Source organism: Antennarius striatus, chromosome 14 (genome assembly GCF_040054535.1).
Source record: "Antennarius striatus isolate MH-2024 chromosome 14, ASM4005453v1, whole genome shotgun sequence".
Classification (NCBI taxonomy): Eukaryota; Metazoa; Chordata; class Actinopteri; order Lophiiformes; family Antennariidae; genus Antennarius; species Antennarius striatus.
Window position 1 is genome coordinate 6893892 of NC_090789.1, and position 15305 is coordinate 6909196.

A 15305-nucleotide genomic window follows, 5' to 3' on the forward strand; every position below is an offset into this window, starting at 1 on the left:
TGAGGTTTCAGCACCGCGGACAGCGACACTCCGTCGGCTCTCTTTACGCGTGGCCCCCCAGACGTGGAACGGTTTCGACGGACCTCGTGGAAGCCCATCCCAGCCAGATCAATCAAAGGTCTTTGTGTGTAGGTTTAAAACATGAAAGACGTCTAGAAGGAGTTACTGTATCTACTCAAGAATATAGGGGTCAAAAACTTCAGCCATAAATTGGAGGAATCTTTTTTTTTCTATATCTCCGCCAAAGGCTGCAAAATATTCCTTTTATCCATTCATCGGTCCGGATCCGCCTTAAAAGATAATTATTTCGTCCCTGTTCTCTGGGACAACAGAACTTTTTGCAACATGTAACAAACTAGCAGACAGACAAAGGGCGATGATGATGAGGTAATAAAAATCAAACTTACGAGTGCCATCAAACCGTGTTGCTATAGTGTCCAGAAACGTGTTCTGCGGCGCTAATAATCCCTTCATCACAGGCATTTTCCCCTCTTGATTTCGAAGTCCCCATCAAAGTTACTAAAACGGAGGCGAGAGACGTCCAAATGTGTGAGTTGCATCAAATGTACGCCTCCGGAACCAGGGAGCTGTCCGGACAACTCAGCACAACGCGGTCGTTCGTCGGTAGGGAGTCCACGTGACGCGCGCACTGACGCGCCCGGAGCCCGGGTTGCGTGTGTGAACGACAGGAGGGGAGGAAGTCTACAGGTGCAGTTCAGGTGATCGCCAGGGACGATCGTGCCACAAAGCGAGGCTCCCTGTCAGCGATCCGATTATTGTGTCGCTGGATTCAATGATCATCTCTCCACAGCGCGCAATGGTGGGAGTCATCAACGCCCTCCCCACCCTCCACCCCCAAACACCGGGGATCGAAAGGACGAGCTTCTGGGTGACATCACAACTGACGAAAAACAACTTTTATTTGTATCTCATAACTGATTCAGTGATTTTCTTTACTATTTTCATCTCAAGGCTCTTTATTAGAATGAATGCATTCACACCTTTGTGCACAGTATTTCAGTACCTATAAAGAAACAATTTATTCTGGCTGCATAATTCGTCCGTAAATGAACGCAATAAATAAAACCATGCGCAAACAAGCTGCACGAGAGAGAGAGGAAGTGTTTTTCCATCCGAAACGAAGTATCAATTTATCATTCGTTATACTCAACATACAAAACATAGTTTAAATGGTCGGCCTACCCCTTATATGCAGTGCAGAACTAAATAAGAATAAAATAAGAATAAAAAGACGAATAGGTGGGGAAAAAAGTATTGGAGAAATAAGAATGACTTCAAAGATGTGATCTTGGCCATGAGATGATTCATTTATTATAACATTAAAAAAAAATCGGTAAATAATCATACGGGAGAGTATGTGTTGTTACTAAAGTATAAATACTGAAAACAATAAATCAGAAAAAATTAAATAAAATCTAGATGTAATTTGCTTTTACTGTTTATAATGACTAAAAATATTTTTAAAATGTATCAATTTGTTTTCGTGTTACGCTGCTCCCTCTCTCTTTCTCTCCCTCTCTACCCGCGGACATAAATAATGACCGTTACATTTTCTAGCGCCATCTAGCGGTGAGTTGAGACCCAGACAGACTGGAGTCACATCATGAGCGACACCATCAGCGGCACCATGGCGCCCTCTTGCGTCAATCTCCAGAACACGGCGGAACTGTAGTTCTGACACAAATTAAATCAACACATGGCCTGCAGAGCATGATGGTGCAGAAAGGATCTTGATGGAATTAACAAAACAAAAAAAATCACAAAAAGAGCTAGTCTGGTAAATTAGTATACATTATAATTTATCTATAATTCTTGCAATCTGATTTGGACTCCTGTAGTTCCTGGCTGTGATGCTGTTCCGTTAACACATTCAATATGTGTGTCTTCTTTTTGTATTTTAGGCACAATACAATACAATAGAAAACAGCCCTCTATGTCATGATTTCAGTTCCAGTTTTTCCTCCTGTCCTCTGCATGCTTAATTTATCCACTCATTCTTCTCACCTGTGTTGCTGCAGCCACCTGCTTCCCGATCAGGTTCCATCCTTCTTATGCAAAACAGCGGTAATAAACAGTCAGTGAAATAGTTCACTCAGTCCATATAAAACAAAAAATAATAATTTTAGTAACAGTTTACTTTTTAATTATCATTAGTTTTCCCCCCCTGACGATGTGAAAAGATCTGTTCCTGTAGCTGAATCCATTCCTGCCATGTGTTCAGCCCTCAGACCAAGTTTTATGAAAATCTGTCATGCAGTTTTTATGTAATCCTACTAACAGACAGATGGGCTAACAAACTGCAGGAATACACTAGAAAATACATTACAAGTACTTGATGCCTGCAGGCTGGTGGGATCCTCATAAGAGGAGGTGATCACCAGGCACTATCACTCTTTTTTTTTATACTATTGATATGTGAAATGATAGAATGACACCTCAGGTGTTCTTGTTGTTCTTATATAATATTTCCCTGAAATGGTGAGCGACACACTTCGGTTATATTGATGCAAATTATTTTAAAACCACAACTTCAAAATTCTGCCCCAGGTAACCATAAAATCCCACTTTGCAGCTCTCTTCCCTAAAATCCACAAATGGGATTGCACCCAAAGATTTCAATTACAACTCTCATGTTGCAAGTTCAAGACACCTCTAGCAAATAACAACAAGCCTAACATTCACACACACACACACACACACACACGCACACACACACACACACACACACACACACGCACACACACACACACACACACACACACACACACACATGCAGGAAAAACTTACAGAATCAACTATCTAGGCCAATCCCATTACCATCAGCTGCACAGGATTGAACACCAAAAGTAAAGACCTCTCTCCTGATCAGATCCGCCACAAAAATGAAGCAGTTATGTCACCGAGACAAAGTGAGGCCATCAAGTGCTGTGGGGCTGATTAATGTGAACCATATGTAACCTCAGTGGTTTTAAAGAAGCCTGCACTCTCTCATAAACACAAACCGTGCAAAAAAACACATTCAGAGACCCATAAGTCCCTGAGGTGAGGCGGTGTGATATACTTCCATAAAAGTGCCAGCTAATAAAATTAAAACAGACAGCCAACGCTTCGGCTGAGTAATTAAGCGCTTAATGCATCATTTAAGCCTAATCACTGCTCCAACCACACATTTGGTGTGTGTGTGTGTGTGTGTGTGTGTGTGTGTGTGTGTGTGTATGTCATAGTTTGTGTTGAACGACAGTTGAGTTCAAGTGAGTTTCTGTGGCTCACAGTGTTGCCTTATACCAGATGCTCTTTCAAACTTGCTTTACTCACGTCTTCCCATTTAATTGAAACAGTCATTCAGTCTGTTCACCACAAAGTGCAGGAAACATGTATAAAACTCAGATGAGAGGCTGGAATGAGGACGGTAAAGATTCCCGGGGAGGTCACAAGACACCTGTTTGTGTCCAATGAGGCAGTCGTTTACCTGTCTGAGCCTAAAATGAACTAAAATGAAAACGATTCCCACAGGTTTAGGTTAGTGTGTTAATTCTACACTGTCTGCCTACAAAAAGAGTTTGATAAAAAGGCAGGGCACCTCAAACTCTTCTCCTTGCAACTCTTAACCTGAAACATATAACAGATACTTTATCATGAGCCTATTTTTATGGATGTAAGTGCCTTACAGTAAAATCATTGATGGATTTTATTTAAGAAAGGTTTAATTTGTTCAAATATATTAAACAATAAATAAAAACTATGAGCTTGCAATGGCTGCATAGAAAAAAATCAAACCAAATCTAATATTACAACCTCAAAGTGTATATTCACATGAAACCAGAGCAGAACAGTGTTATGTAGTCTCTTCTGAAAGCTCACATTTTAAAACATGCACTGGCCCAGTCCTTCATTCATTCAGTTTTGAAAAATAAATATAAGATAAATTATCAATGCTGTCAAGAAATGATAAAAGTTCATTAATCATTAGCTACATTAAAATATCAGTACATATCCACGTTTTGAATGAAGCCTTTATTATTTAATCTTCTTTTAATCTAATTATAACATGATTAGATTAAATAGATTAGATGACCCTCATTGCATTCTAGAAAAATGCCTATTTTCTATATTTATATAGAAAATGAAATTTGCTTTTGGGTTGCACTTTATTTTGAAACTCGTCTTCAGTGTCTGTGGGTTAGATGCCGTTATTCTCCACTAGGAGTCGCCAGAGAGCTCTTTGATTTGTGCTAATCCTGTAGCAGCTTTAACAGAAACATTTTGTATTCAAATGTCAAGAAAAACACCTGGAACCCCATAAGCAGCATGTATTTACACCACATCTTTGATTTTATCAAAGAATTTTTAACACCGATGCGCATTACATGAAATGGTTTTTTTCACTTGCAGTCCATATGAATTTGGTTTTAGAAGAGTGATTTGCTTATCCAATGTTCCAGCTCCACTCCCCTGTCTCTCTGTGATCTTTGGTTTCATTATAAACAGTCCTGGTCGAGGTCTAATCTAATTCAGCTTCATGTCTGTATAACATACAGTCACACATCCACGCTTTAAGGCTCCCTTGCTGCATTACAAAGGCAACACTGAGCCGACAATTTAACTCAATATTTTTTATGATGCCCTCGGGTGCTATCTACGAAGTGGGCATGGCTGTTAGAGATAGGGCTATAAGTTCATTTTACACACAGAATTTGACAAAACTAGTAGTCCATATTGTATATGTAAGTACACAAACACACCTACACACAAATAACCATGCAATAGCTACAATCATACTGCACAAGCCTTCTTTATACTAGCAATATGGAAACGCCACAGGACACATGAGACCCATATAACCCAGCTCCTCCACCCTCTGCATGTATTCCTTTGTTCAGTCTTTGCATCTTTATCAAAAAAAAAAAAGCTAAAGGAGTCATTTCCTTCTTTCTCCACACCCTCCCCCCCTAATTTAGTGCAAAAATATGTAAAGGGCGAACCTCTAATTCTAACCTAATCTAATCTGAAATCTAGAAGTCCCTGCATTTAAACCTGAACCTCGTTTCACAAAGCCTTTCTGGTTTGTATAAATCAAGCCCACCTTAACCTGAGGGTATCTTTCTCCTCCGAGCCAATGTTTGATACTCGTCCTGGTAAATTAACAGGCTGTCATACCTCAGATCAGGGAAATTTGAGGAGCAACATCTTCCCACAAGCTTAGTTCTGGCACCACATCAACAATAAGGTGTAAAGAGGTTTCTGAGCTGAGGTGTTTCTGATTGGAGGTGATCAGCAGTGTAAAAAGAGAAGCAACTTACTTATGCTCCACCACAGACAGTAAATAAGTGAGCTGCACAAACACTCTCATGCACAGTGCGTGTGAATGGCTGTGTGTGTGCTTTGTGTTACACTTGTGTGCATCTGCAAACGTACCTCAGAACACAAGTAGGCATGAGCAATAGAAACTGAGATGCGCAATACTGGGAGTTGGCAATCCGTTTCCCCTTTAACGCGCCAACATGATGCTTCCACCTATCTAATAGCAGCAGGCTCACTAACCATATGATGAGTTTATAATAACCACATCACATCCATGGCGAATGAGGTGGAATGAAAATCTAACCTAATTTGGAGAGATACACGACTGTGTGAGTAGTAGGGTCTCCCTTGAGATGAGGCAGCGATTGGGGGAGCTGTGTGCTGCACTGGTAGCATGCCCTGTGAGCGTGTAATGGTCTTAATTATCATTTAGCATGCCAGCTTCATTGACGACGTATTAAGCCAGTGATAAAATAGTGGAGCAGAGGGTGACAGTGAGAAGTGTGAACATATCAACATTTAAAGGCACACACAAAATAGTGGTAAATATCTCTTCAACAAACACACTCACAAGACAGGAAACTTCCACAGCAGTATACCCAGGGGTACTATTGGAGTGAGACACATTCACACACACACACACACACACACACGCACGCACGCACGCACGCGCGCACACGCACACACGCACACACACACACACACACACACACACACACACACACACATTTCCACCCGGCTGACTGACATCTCTCTTTCTGAATTAGTCACAATGAATGATGTGTAACCAGCCATGACTCGTTCTGGCTGGGGAGATAGCTAATTCACTTTGTTTAATTAGTCAAAAGTAGTAGAGCATGCTCTCTCCCCCCAAACATATCCTCTCACTGCACCATCCATCTACGTGGAGAGGAAACGACAGACCTGCAGCCACACCGGTGCAACATTTCATGGGGCAAGTCCTTCAGTCTTATCTGCCAGAATGAAGAATATCTGATTCTTCCTCTCCCCTTTTCTCTTACAAATGCAACACACACACACACACACACACACACACACACACACACACACACACACACACACACACACACACACACACACACACACACAGACACACACACACACACACACACACACACACCTTCAACCGTTTTCTCTGTCATATCTTCACAGATATTGCTGATAGATTTTAGAGATCCGAAGCGGCACAGATGAGGTGAGTTTTGTCTTCAGATGACTGCAGGAAAGGGGTTTGTCGGCTGCTTGGATGCTTTGGTGCAACTTTTGGATTCTGCAAACTGGATAGAAGCCTTTTTAAAACATATACTTCAGCTGGTTCCGAGCCTTAAGGTATGGCAATGAAAAAATATTTAGTTTTCTTTTGCTTTTATGAGAAATATACATAATCTTGTAATGTGATTCAGCTATCAGTGTTTGAGATAAATAATTAGACTGAATTAAAATCAGTTGATCTCTCTGTATGTAGTACTTATATATAAAGATAGTTTACACAGGATATTCTACTACTAATTGGTACTACTAGTTGCCTATTGACTGCTACAATTTTCTGTACTGTATTGTAATGTAATCTTCTCTCATATACTAGACTACACAGTATTATACTAGACTAAAGAAGGCTAGGCTAGACTACACTACTCCACACAGCTAAATACTAAACTAAATTAGACTAGACTAGTCGAACTTTCTGTGGTGTATCATAGGCATCCTAGTGTTATCTTAAACATAGTGTAGTGTAGTGTAATTGGGTATAGTATATTATAGCAGAGTATAGTATAGTTATAGTATAGTATAGTTGTAGTATAGTATAGTATAGTATAGTATAGTATAGTATAGTATAGTATAGTATAGTATAGTATAGTATAGTATAGTGTAGTACTGTATAGTATAGTACTGTATAGTGTAGTATAGTTATAGTATAGTAATAGTATAGTATAGTTGTAGTATAGTAGTTATAGTATAGTGGTAGTATAGTATAGTACTGTATAGTGTAGTATAGTTATAGTATAGTAATAGTATAGTATAGTTGTAGTATACTATAGTTGTAGTATAGCATAGTATAGTATTGTACAGTATAGTACAGTACAGTATAGTACTGTATAGTTGTAGTATAGCATAGTATAGTACAGTACAGTATAGTATAGTATAGTACAGTACAGTACAGTACAGTACAGTACAGTATAGTATAGTATAGTATAGTATAGTATAGTATAGTATAGTATAGTATAGTATAGTATAGTACAGGGGGTTATAAAAGTAATCCTGTCCGATTGTTCTAAAGTAAATATCAGTCACTTCCGTCTCCTCCGGCTCCACTTTGTTACCATGGAGAGCTCCAATACCCGAAAGACAATAATAAGTGCGTGCCCCGCATGCAGCAGAAAATAATAAATAGATTTATGCGCAATTGTCACATTTAATACATTTACGGAGCGCGCTAGTGAATTCATTATTACACCATATGCTAATGCATCTGTGCAGCGTATTTATGAGTCTATCTGGGGGGGGGGGTCTCGCTGCGCGTTGGGCTTTGAAGCACAACCGACTGCTGTCCCGGAGTCCGCGCTGTGCCACACGGGCTGAGACAGGGCATGTTCTCCGTGGATCGTTCTCTCTGGAGATCGATCAGGACCGCGTCCCGGTTCTCCGGATGGGGTTTGGGGGTTTGGGGGCACCGAGGCTGATTTAAAAGGGTCGAAGCTAAACAGACGTGAGCGAAAAGGACGCGGACCGAAAACCGAAAGGAGCGTCTGTGCTCCGGAGATCAATGGAAGCGCGGATAACACATGGATGCAGCCGATGTCACCAGGAGCGGGCTGTTGAGGTGTGATGGCCGGTTCGGACGTTCACGTTGCGCCGACTGAAACAGGTTGGTTTCAGAATCAAACTTCAGTTTGAATCAGACGTGGGACGATTAGCGCGCATTAACCGGATGGAGATGAAGTGACATTATAGTGTCGCACCTGGATGTGGCAGAAGGTTCATCACGGGAGAGGCGTTCACTGGACTTTTACTGGATTTACAGATTTATCCCATTCGCTCCATCTGGGTGAAGGTCATCCACTAATATTAGCGATGACGATCGTGCGTGTGTGTGTGTGTGTGTGTGTGATTGTGTGTTTGTGCGCGCACATGTTATTTACATTTATTTTAGGTACAGAAGTGTAATTATCTTCATTCTGTTGACACAGATTGAGATATATTATAGCTTACATTGTGTTTGTAGTTACTTTACAAACATACTGAAAAATGTGAGTGATTTATTTATTTGCCTTAATATTCTGACTGTTGATTTGTTTGTGTTTCTGCATTAGTGTGAGGCCACAGATGGATGTCCTGTGTAATGGAGCCAAAAAACCCGAGGGCAGTGATTCTGTTGTAGACCCCCGGCCCCCTCCTGCCAAACTGGCTCGTCTGGAACAAAATGGAGCGGGACCCTCAACCCAGGAGAGGAGCAGGCAGGGCAGCCCTTTGGCCAAAAATCCCTGCCTGGCCCAGAAACCCCACACAGTGAGGCCACAGAGCAAAAGCTGGCACAGCAAAGGTACATGGGCCCCTATGTGGCTCAGAGAATAGATAGATAGATAGATAGATAGATAGATAGATAGATAGATAGATAGATAGATAGATAGATAGATAGATAGATAGATAGATAGATAGATAGATAGATAGATAGATAGATAGATAGATAGATAGATAGATAGATAGATAGATAGATAGAGGTTATTGCAATCTGGCTGTTGTTGTTATTTTGAAAAATTGATTTTGAATCAATGCAAATATCTACGTAATGTGTATCCAACACCTCAGGGAGCCTGCTGCCGGTTTTCTGCGTGGTGGAGCACAAGGAAAGCCCACTGGAAAGGGAAAGGAAAGAGGAGCACGCAGAGTTTGTGTTGGTCAAGCGGGATCTGCTGTTTAACCAGCTGATAGAGATGGCCCTGCTGACACTGGGATACTCACACAGCTCTGCTGCACAGGCCAAAGGTACGCAACACACATTTGCATAAAAGAGAAAGCACAGAAAAAAGTCATTTGTTGTCTCACAATTTTCACTTATGTGTGTGTGTGTGTCTATGTGTGTGTGTGTGCTTGTTGCTCAGGTTTGATCCAGGTAGGCAAATGGAACCCGGTGCCTCTGTCCTGTGTAACCGATGCTCCTGATGCAACCGTGGCTGATATGCTGCAGGACGTTCACCATGTTATCACCCTTAAAATACAGCTACACAGGTATGCAGAGGACATCTACAGACAAGACATAAATCAAGACTGATTGAGTACTTCAATCTAGAGTTTGTGTTGAGTACATCACAGACCCACAGGAAGTGTGTTTTGATGTGCTTTCTCCAACAGAGTGCAGTTCCTATTTATTTTAAATTCATTAGATTTAGATTAGATTAGAAGTTTAATGAATGTTTTTATTTACCTGTTGCAGTGACCATTAATGAGCATTTTAATAGTGAACGATATAAAAAGTTATTTCCTGCAACATGTTTAATTATTAGTGCTGCTTCCTTTTTTCTTTTTGGACAGGTGTTTTCTGAGGCGCGCGCGCGCACACACACACACACACACACACACACACACACTCAGGGATACTGGGTCGGATTCCTCTTGGGATTTAAGCCAGTGTAGAATATTTATCACCTGATAAAAATAGTGATGTTAATATGAGCCTCCTCCACAACAGACGTTTTGACCTATCATAGAGAAAGACAGGTGTTAATCATAACATTAATAGTGGTTAACAATGGCAGCGACTAAATGGAATTCACACATCATTAATTCAATTATTTCCTCCTGTGACTGTCCTGCTGTGACATGACAAAACGCCTCCCATAAAAAGAACTATCGTCTCAAAGGAAGACGGATGTTTTCTCAGATCTTTTGTTTTAAGTTGGTAGTTTGTTAAAGCTTTTCTTCGTTCATCCCCATGGGCCAGACTATCTATATCTTTGAGAATCTTTTCTGTTTTCTAAATAACCATGCTGCTCATCTTACACACTTTTATTGACTGTAATCAGCCTTCACACACAGCTAGAAGGTTCTGACAGGAGCTTTGTGAATTTAAAGGCTTTTAATGGACTCTTTTTTCTAGCTGTCCCAATTTGGAGGATTTACCAGCCGAGCAGTGGAGTCACTCCACAGTGAGAAACGCTCTGAAGGAGCTCCTCAAGGATATGAACCAGAGCACCCTGGCCAAGGAGTGTCCACTGTCACAAGTACACACACACACACATGCACACACACATACACGTACGTACAGGAGGAAACACAAAAGAGCAAAGACATTACAGACACCATAAATTTAAAGTTGCATGCTCTGTGTATGTGTGTATGCGTGCATACTGTATGTGTGTGTGTGTGTGTGTGTGTGTCTGTCTGTCTCCTTTAATGGATGTGTGGCGGTCCAACCATGAGACAGGAAGTACAGATGCAGAGTAGATAAGGTGTTGGGGCAGAGCGTGAGACAGACTGATAAGACAGATGGTTATCTACTAAAAAGCCTTCCCGTCTGGGCTGCTGTCTATCTCAGTTCTTTCCACTGCCAGCCTGTCTGTCTGTCATGCCGTCTGTCTGTCAGGCCCAACTGTCCATATTACACTCAATTTGCATATGTGTCCATCTCTGTCACTCCGACATTTTGCTCTTTCTGCACTCTCTCCTGATTCAGCAGTAACGTCCTCATCTTTTACGTGTCCCTCTTTTCTGGTGCGATAATTTAGTCATCGCAGACACAACTACTGAAATGATTCTACATTAATGATGGACTATTCTGGGGAAGGCCTCTTTATGAATCCTTATAATTATCAACTTAGCCTATCTGTTATTTTGCCTGAGGGTGCAAAGGACAGCTTCAGTCTGATAAAAATGAATTGCTCCTCTCTCTCTCTCTCTCTCTCTCTCTCTCTCTCTCTCTCTCTCTCTCTCTCTCTCTCTCTCTCTCTCTCTCTCTCTCTCTTCCAGATACACTCCATCTCTACAGATCTGATACAAGCCTCCTCCCTTACACATCTTCCATCCCATCATTCTCTCTCTTTCACTCCCTTTACCCCCTCTCTTGTTTGCGAAAAGAAGAAGATTAAAATAAATATGAGAAGATGAAAGGTGTAATCAGATGGAAAGATTGCAGAAGAGGATGGTCTTTGGGGAAAAACTGCGTGTGTGTCTGTGTGTGTGTGTGTGTCTGTGTGTGTCTGCGTGTGTGCGTGCGTGTGTGAGTGAGTGACAGTCAAAGCCATAGTCTCTGATGACCTCTAATGTATTCTTGATTGCGCATGTTCATGCATGTACACTTGCATGCATGCATACGTACACACACAGATGCACACAAGGAGCTCAAACACAGATACACTCATCTGTCTTTATTATCCTATTTACCTGGGGGTCTTTTTAATAACACAGATCTGAGTTCATTAATATCAGACGTGTGAACAGCTGAGACACCCAGGTCGCCCATAGCAGGAGCGTTGAAAATGTAATGAATTTTCTATTGTCTTTTCTCCTCTGTTTCAGAGCATGATATCATCTATTGTAAATAGCACTTACTATGCAAATGTCTCAGCTGCCAAGTGTCACGAGTTTGGCCGATGGTACAAGAACTTTAAGAAGACTAAATGCTTCAAGGGTGAGCATTTTAAACAAGCCTGTACTCATGCTCTAAATCATAAATGCTACAAATTAATGTAAACTGAGTAAACATGCCAAAGAATATTCAAATGTTCCATGACAGATTTAATGCTTTTTCTTTTTGTTGCTTTTGCAATACTTCTGAAGGGGTTTGACCACCAAACACAATAGTTTTTAATGTGCATATTGCATTGTGGGTGTCGTCATCAGAGTGAAAAAAAACCCCATAATGTCTGCTTTGAGTATAACTAAAATGCTCTTTGTTCCTCAGTTTATCCCAAAATCAAAAATGTATATTTTACTCTTACTTGTAGAGATTATAGAGATATCAGACATAAAGATGTTTGCTAAAGGATAAATTGGAAGTAGTTGGCTCATTGTGCTCAGAGATCTAAAAAAAAAAAAAAGCATTAACATCTATGTCTTTTCGTGGCGAATTGTTCTAGAAAACAATCTGTAGTTCAGAACTCATGCAATAAATATATTCTTTCCACCAAACTATACAGACTAGTCATTCCATTGTGCAGAAGGGATTGCATATCACCACTGAGCTAATACACAGCTCAATTGGGGAGGATGTTTTCATTTCACAATGCAGTCACAAGTGTAAGGCTGCCATCAATGAGTGAATAAATAGCAACTACAGATCAGAGGGAAAATGTTGTTTTGATTTTGGGTTTAAATTTCTAAAATCTATTCAGAATTTCCACCCGACGTGGTTAGAATATCATTGTTTGATGCATTTCCTTTTCCTGCATCAGAGACTGACACCTTCCTGGACCAATCCGCTCAGATCACCTTCACCCAGCAGTCAATCACAAGCAGCCCGGCCGATCAGAGCTCCAACCTTCTTTTTTCTCATGGAGAGGTAGCCAACATGCATGCCCACCCCCCGCTCAACCTGCACCCCCACAGGTTGGTAACCCAGCCTCTCAGCTCCCAAATGGTCAACCAGCAGCTTGTGATGGCCCAGTTTTTCAACCAGCAGTACGCTGTGAGTCGAATGCTGGCTGGCCAGGGGCTCTCCCCATCTCCGCAGCAGTATCTCAACCATCCACCTGTAGGAAGAGGTCCTGCCAAGGTCTTCTCCAAACCCCCTGACTCCCAAACCCAACAGCAGGTGCAATGTGGCCCAGGGGGGAGCCCTGCAGTTGGATCGCAAAACCAGATTTCAGTCGGGTCTTCTGTGGGGTCAACAGATGTGTCGAATGACATTTACCACTGTGTGAGAGAGGAACTGAAGAGAGCAGGCATCTCCCAAGCCGTCTTCGCCCGGGTTGCCTTTAACAGGACTCAGGTATGGAACACACACACACACACACACACACACACGTCGGTGACTTGGAACTGAATGATGTTTGTTCAAAAAAGATGCAACTGTTTGCTAAGGATGAACTTTTGGAGATGTTTTGATGTGTTGCTGCTGTAGATAAGTGCGTCCAGTGAATATGTGTGTTCGATGGTTGGCACATTGGCATGGCCTTTGCCGCAGTGCCCCCCCCCCCCAACTCCCACCCCCATCCGTGTGTCTGTGTGTGTGTGTAAGTGTGTACATGTGTTTGTGCCAACTCTCTGCAGCACAAAGCTGGTGCCAGCATTAAAGCAGCTGCTGGGCCAACTAAATACAAACCCTTGGAGAAATGCTGCTCCCCCCATCCACCTCCTCCTCTATATTATTTCCCCTCCATCTCACCTCGTTCTGGAAGCCCCTTCTATTAATTTAATATCTACCTCTAATTGTTAATCCATCTTTTACTCAGTCTTTCCCTTTCTCTTTCCTCTGATCTCCCTCATTTTATGTCCATATCTCCGCCATCGCCTTTAAGACCAAAATGCTACGTTATCTGTGTCCATCATCTCACATTCACTACCACACCCACAGAAATAGGGCTCAGAGGACAGGCTGAGCCCATTGTTATTATGATTATTACCGTCATTATCATTTTCATCACAATAAGCAGAGCTAGTTATTATCCACCCCCGTGTTTCCCCATTGCCAAGTCCAAGGTGCTTCAGTGCCAGCCATACAAGTTGGGCATGATGCCAAGATGCCATATAGACACAACGGGAGCATTTTTTATTTGGTGATACAAATTATTCATGCCATCAATCCTTAAGGAGGAGTTTCACTGGGCGGCTCCAAAGATGATCCACAATTTGAATAAAGAGGCTGTTTCTTCTTCTTCTCCATCCAAGCCAGAATAAAATGTGATTTGTTTTCTGCGGGGAAGCTCTACAGTCTGCATTTGATTTTTAAAGGACTGCATGAATAATGCTAGCTCTACAGGCGAATGATGTGCTTAGCTCTGACTGGGAGCTGGCTTTCTATCTTATATCGTTATGAAATCCTAAACCACAGGAACTGAACATGGTGACTCATTTAATGTGATCCAGACTTGGTTTTGAGGAGCTTTTGCAGCATCTTTCTCAATATGAACAACTTTGTATTTTGCTATTCACACGACGATAATGGTTGAATTAATAGTCTTTAATGTGAGAGTCATCATTGTATCCCCTGCTAAGGCGTCAAATACTCACACAGGAAGCAGATGGCTTTTTGAAAGATTGTTCGTCTCTTTATAATCCTGAATATTATGTCGTTCAATATGGCTAAATATTGATTCTAACCTCAAAGTCTACAGAGAGAGAGAGAGAGAGAGATAAGGATCACGATGCTTCTGTCTGCAAACTAAATTCAGTCCAAAATGTGCATTTGCTTCCTTATTTCCATGGATATAATACAGACAGATATGAGGTGTATTCATCTCGACATATACAGAAAACAAATAAATATATTTCCCTACATATTAAAATTTCATTTTCATAAATCATGACCAACATTACTTTGATCTTAACCCTCACAGTATGTTTACTCCAGCGATCACATTCTGAGGATAATACAAACCAATATGTCTGAATGGATGTAGCCTTACATGCATATATTATTGTGTATTCTTGCATTTACTAATCAATGAGCATTGATGTTTGTGTGTCTATGTGCACCTCTATCAGGGTTTGTTGTCAGAGATTCTGCGGAAGGAGGAGGACCCCATGCACGCCTCCCAGTCTCTGCTGGTCAACCTGCGGGCCATGTACAGCTTCCTGCAAATGCCGGAGGCTGAGAGAGATCGTATTTACCAGGAGGAGAAGGACAGAAGTCTGACGGGATTCTCCCCCAGCTGTAATAAAACCCCACCGAGACCCACGCAGGTCAGCCAGCAGACAGACATTCAGTTCAAACATTTACTGACTGACCTGGGTTCATTTAAAATAACATCATTAGTAACAAAACCGTTATTTGGATATCTCAGAGATTACATTTGCTCTGTGTTTAT

The 15305-nt window shown here is 41.5% G+C and overlaps 2 protein-coding genes across 2 annotated transcripts in view; one reads left to right on the plus strand and one right to left on the minus strand.

Moving 5' to 3' along the window:
* kcnh8 (potassium voltage-gated channel, subfamily H (eag-related), member 8) overlaps nucleotides 1–483 on the minus strand; it is a 40473-nt gene extending 39990 nt beyond the window's left edge. Inside the window, exon 1 of the mRNA XM_068333707.1 lies at nucleotides 408–483. Within this exon, the coding sequence (XP_068189808.1) occupies nucleotides 408–483 (76 nt within the window). The remainder of the gene's footprint in view (nucleotides 1–407) is intronic.
* Nucleotides 484–8045: 7562 nt separating this feature from the next.
* Nucleotides 8046–15305, plus strand: part of satb1a (SATB homeobox 1a) — a 12871-nt gene continuing 5611 nt past the window's right edge. Inside the window, exons 1-8 of the mRNA XM_068333205.1 lie at nucleotides 8046–8209; nucleotides 8655–8884; nucleotides 9151–9327; nucleotides 9444–9570; nucleotides 10439–10562; nucleotides 11857–11968; nucleotides 12732–13267; nucleotides 14983–15180. Of these exons, the coding sequence (XP_068189306.1) occupies nucleotides 8668–8884; nucleotides 9151–9327; nucleotides 9444–9570; nucleotides 10439–10562; nucleotides 11857–11968; nucleotides 12732–13267; nucleotides 14983–15180 (1491 nt within the window). The 5' untranslated portion in view covers nucleotides 8046–8209; nucleotides 8655–8667. The remainder of the gene's footprint in view (nucleotides 8210–8654; nucleotides 8885–9150; nucleotides 9328–9443; nucleotides 9571–10438; nucleotides 10563–11856; nucleotides 11969–12731; nucleotides 13268–14982; nucleotides 15181–15305) is intronic.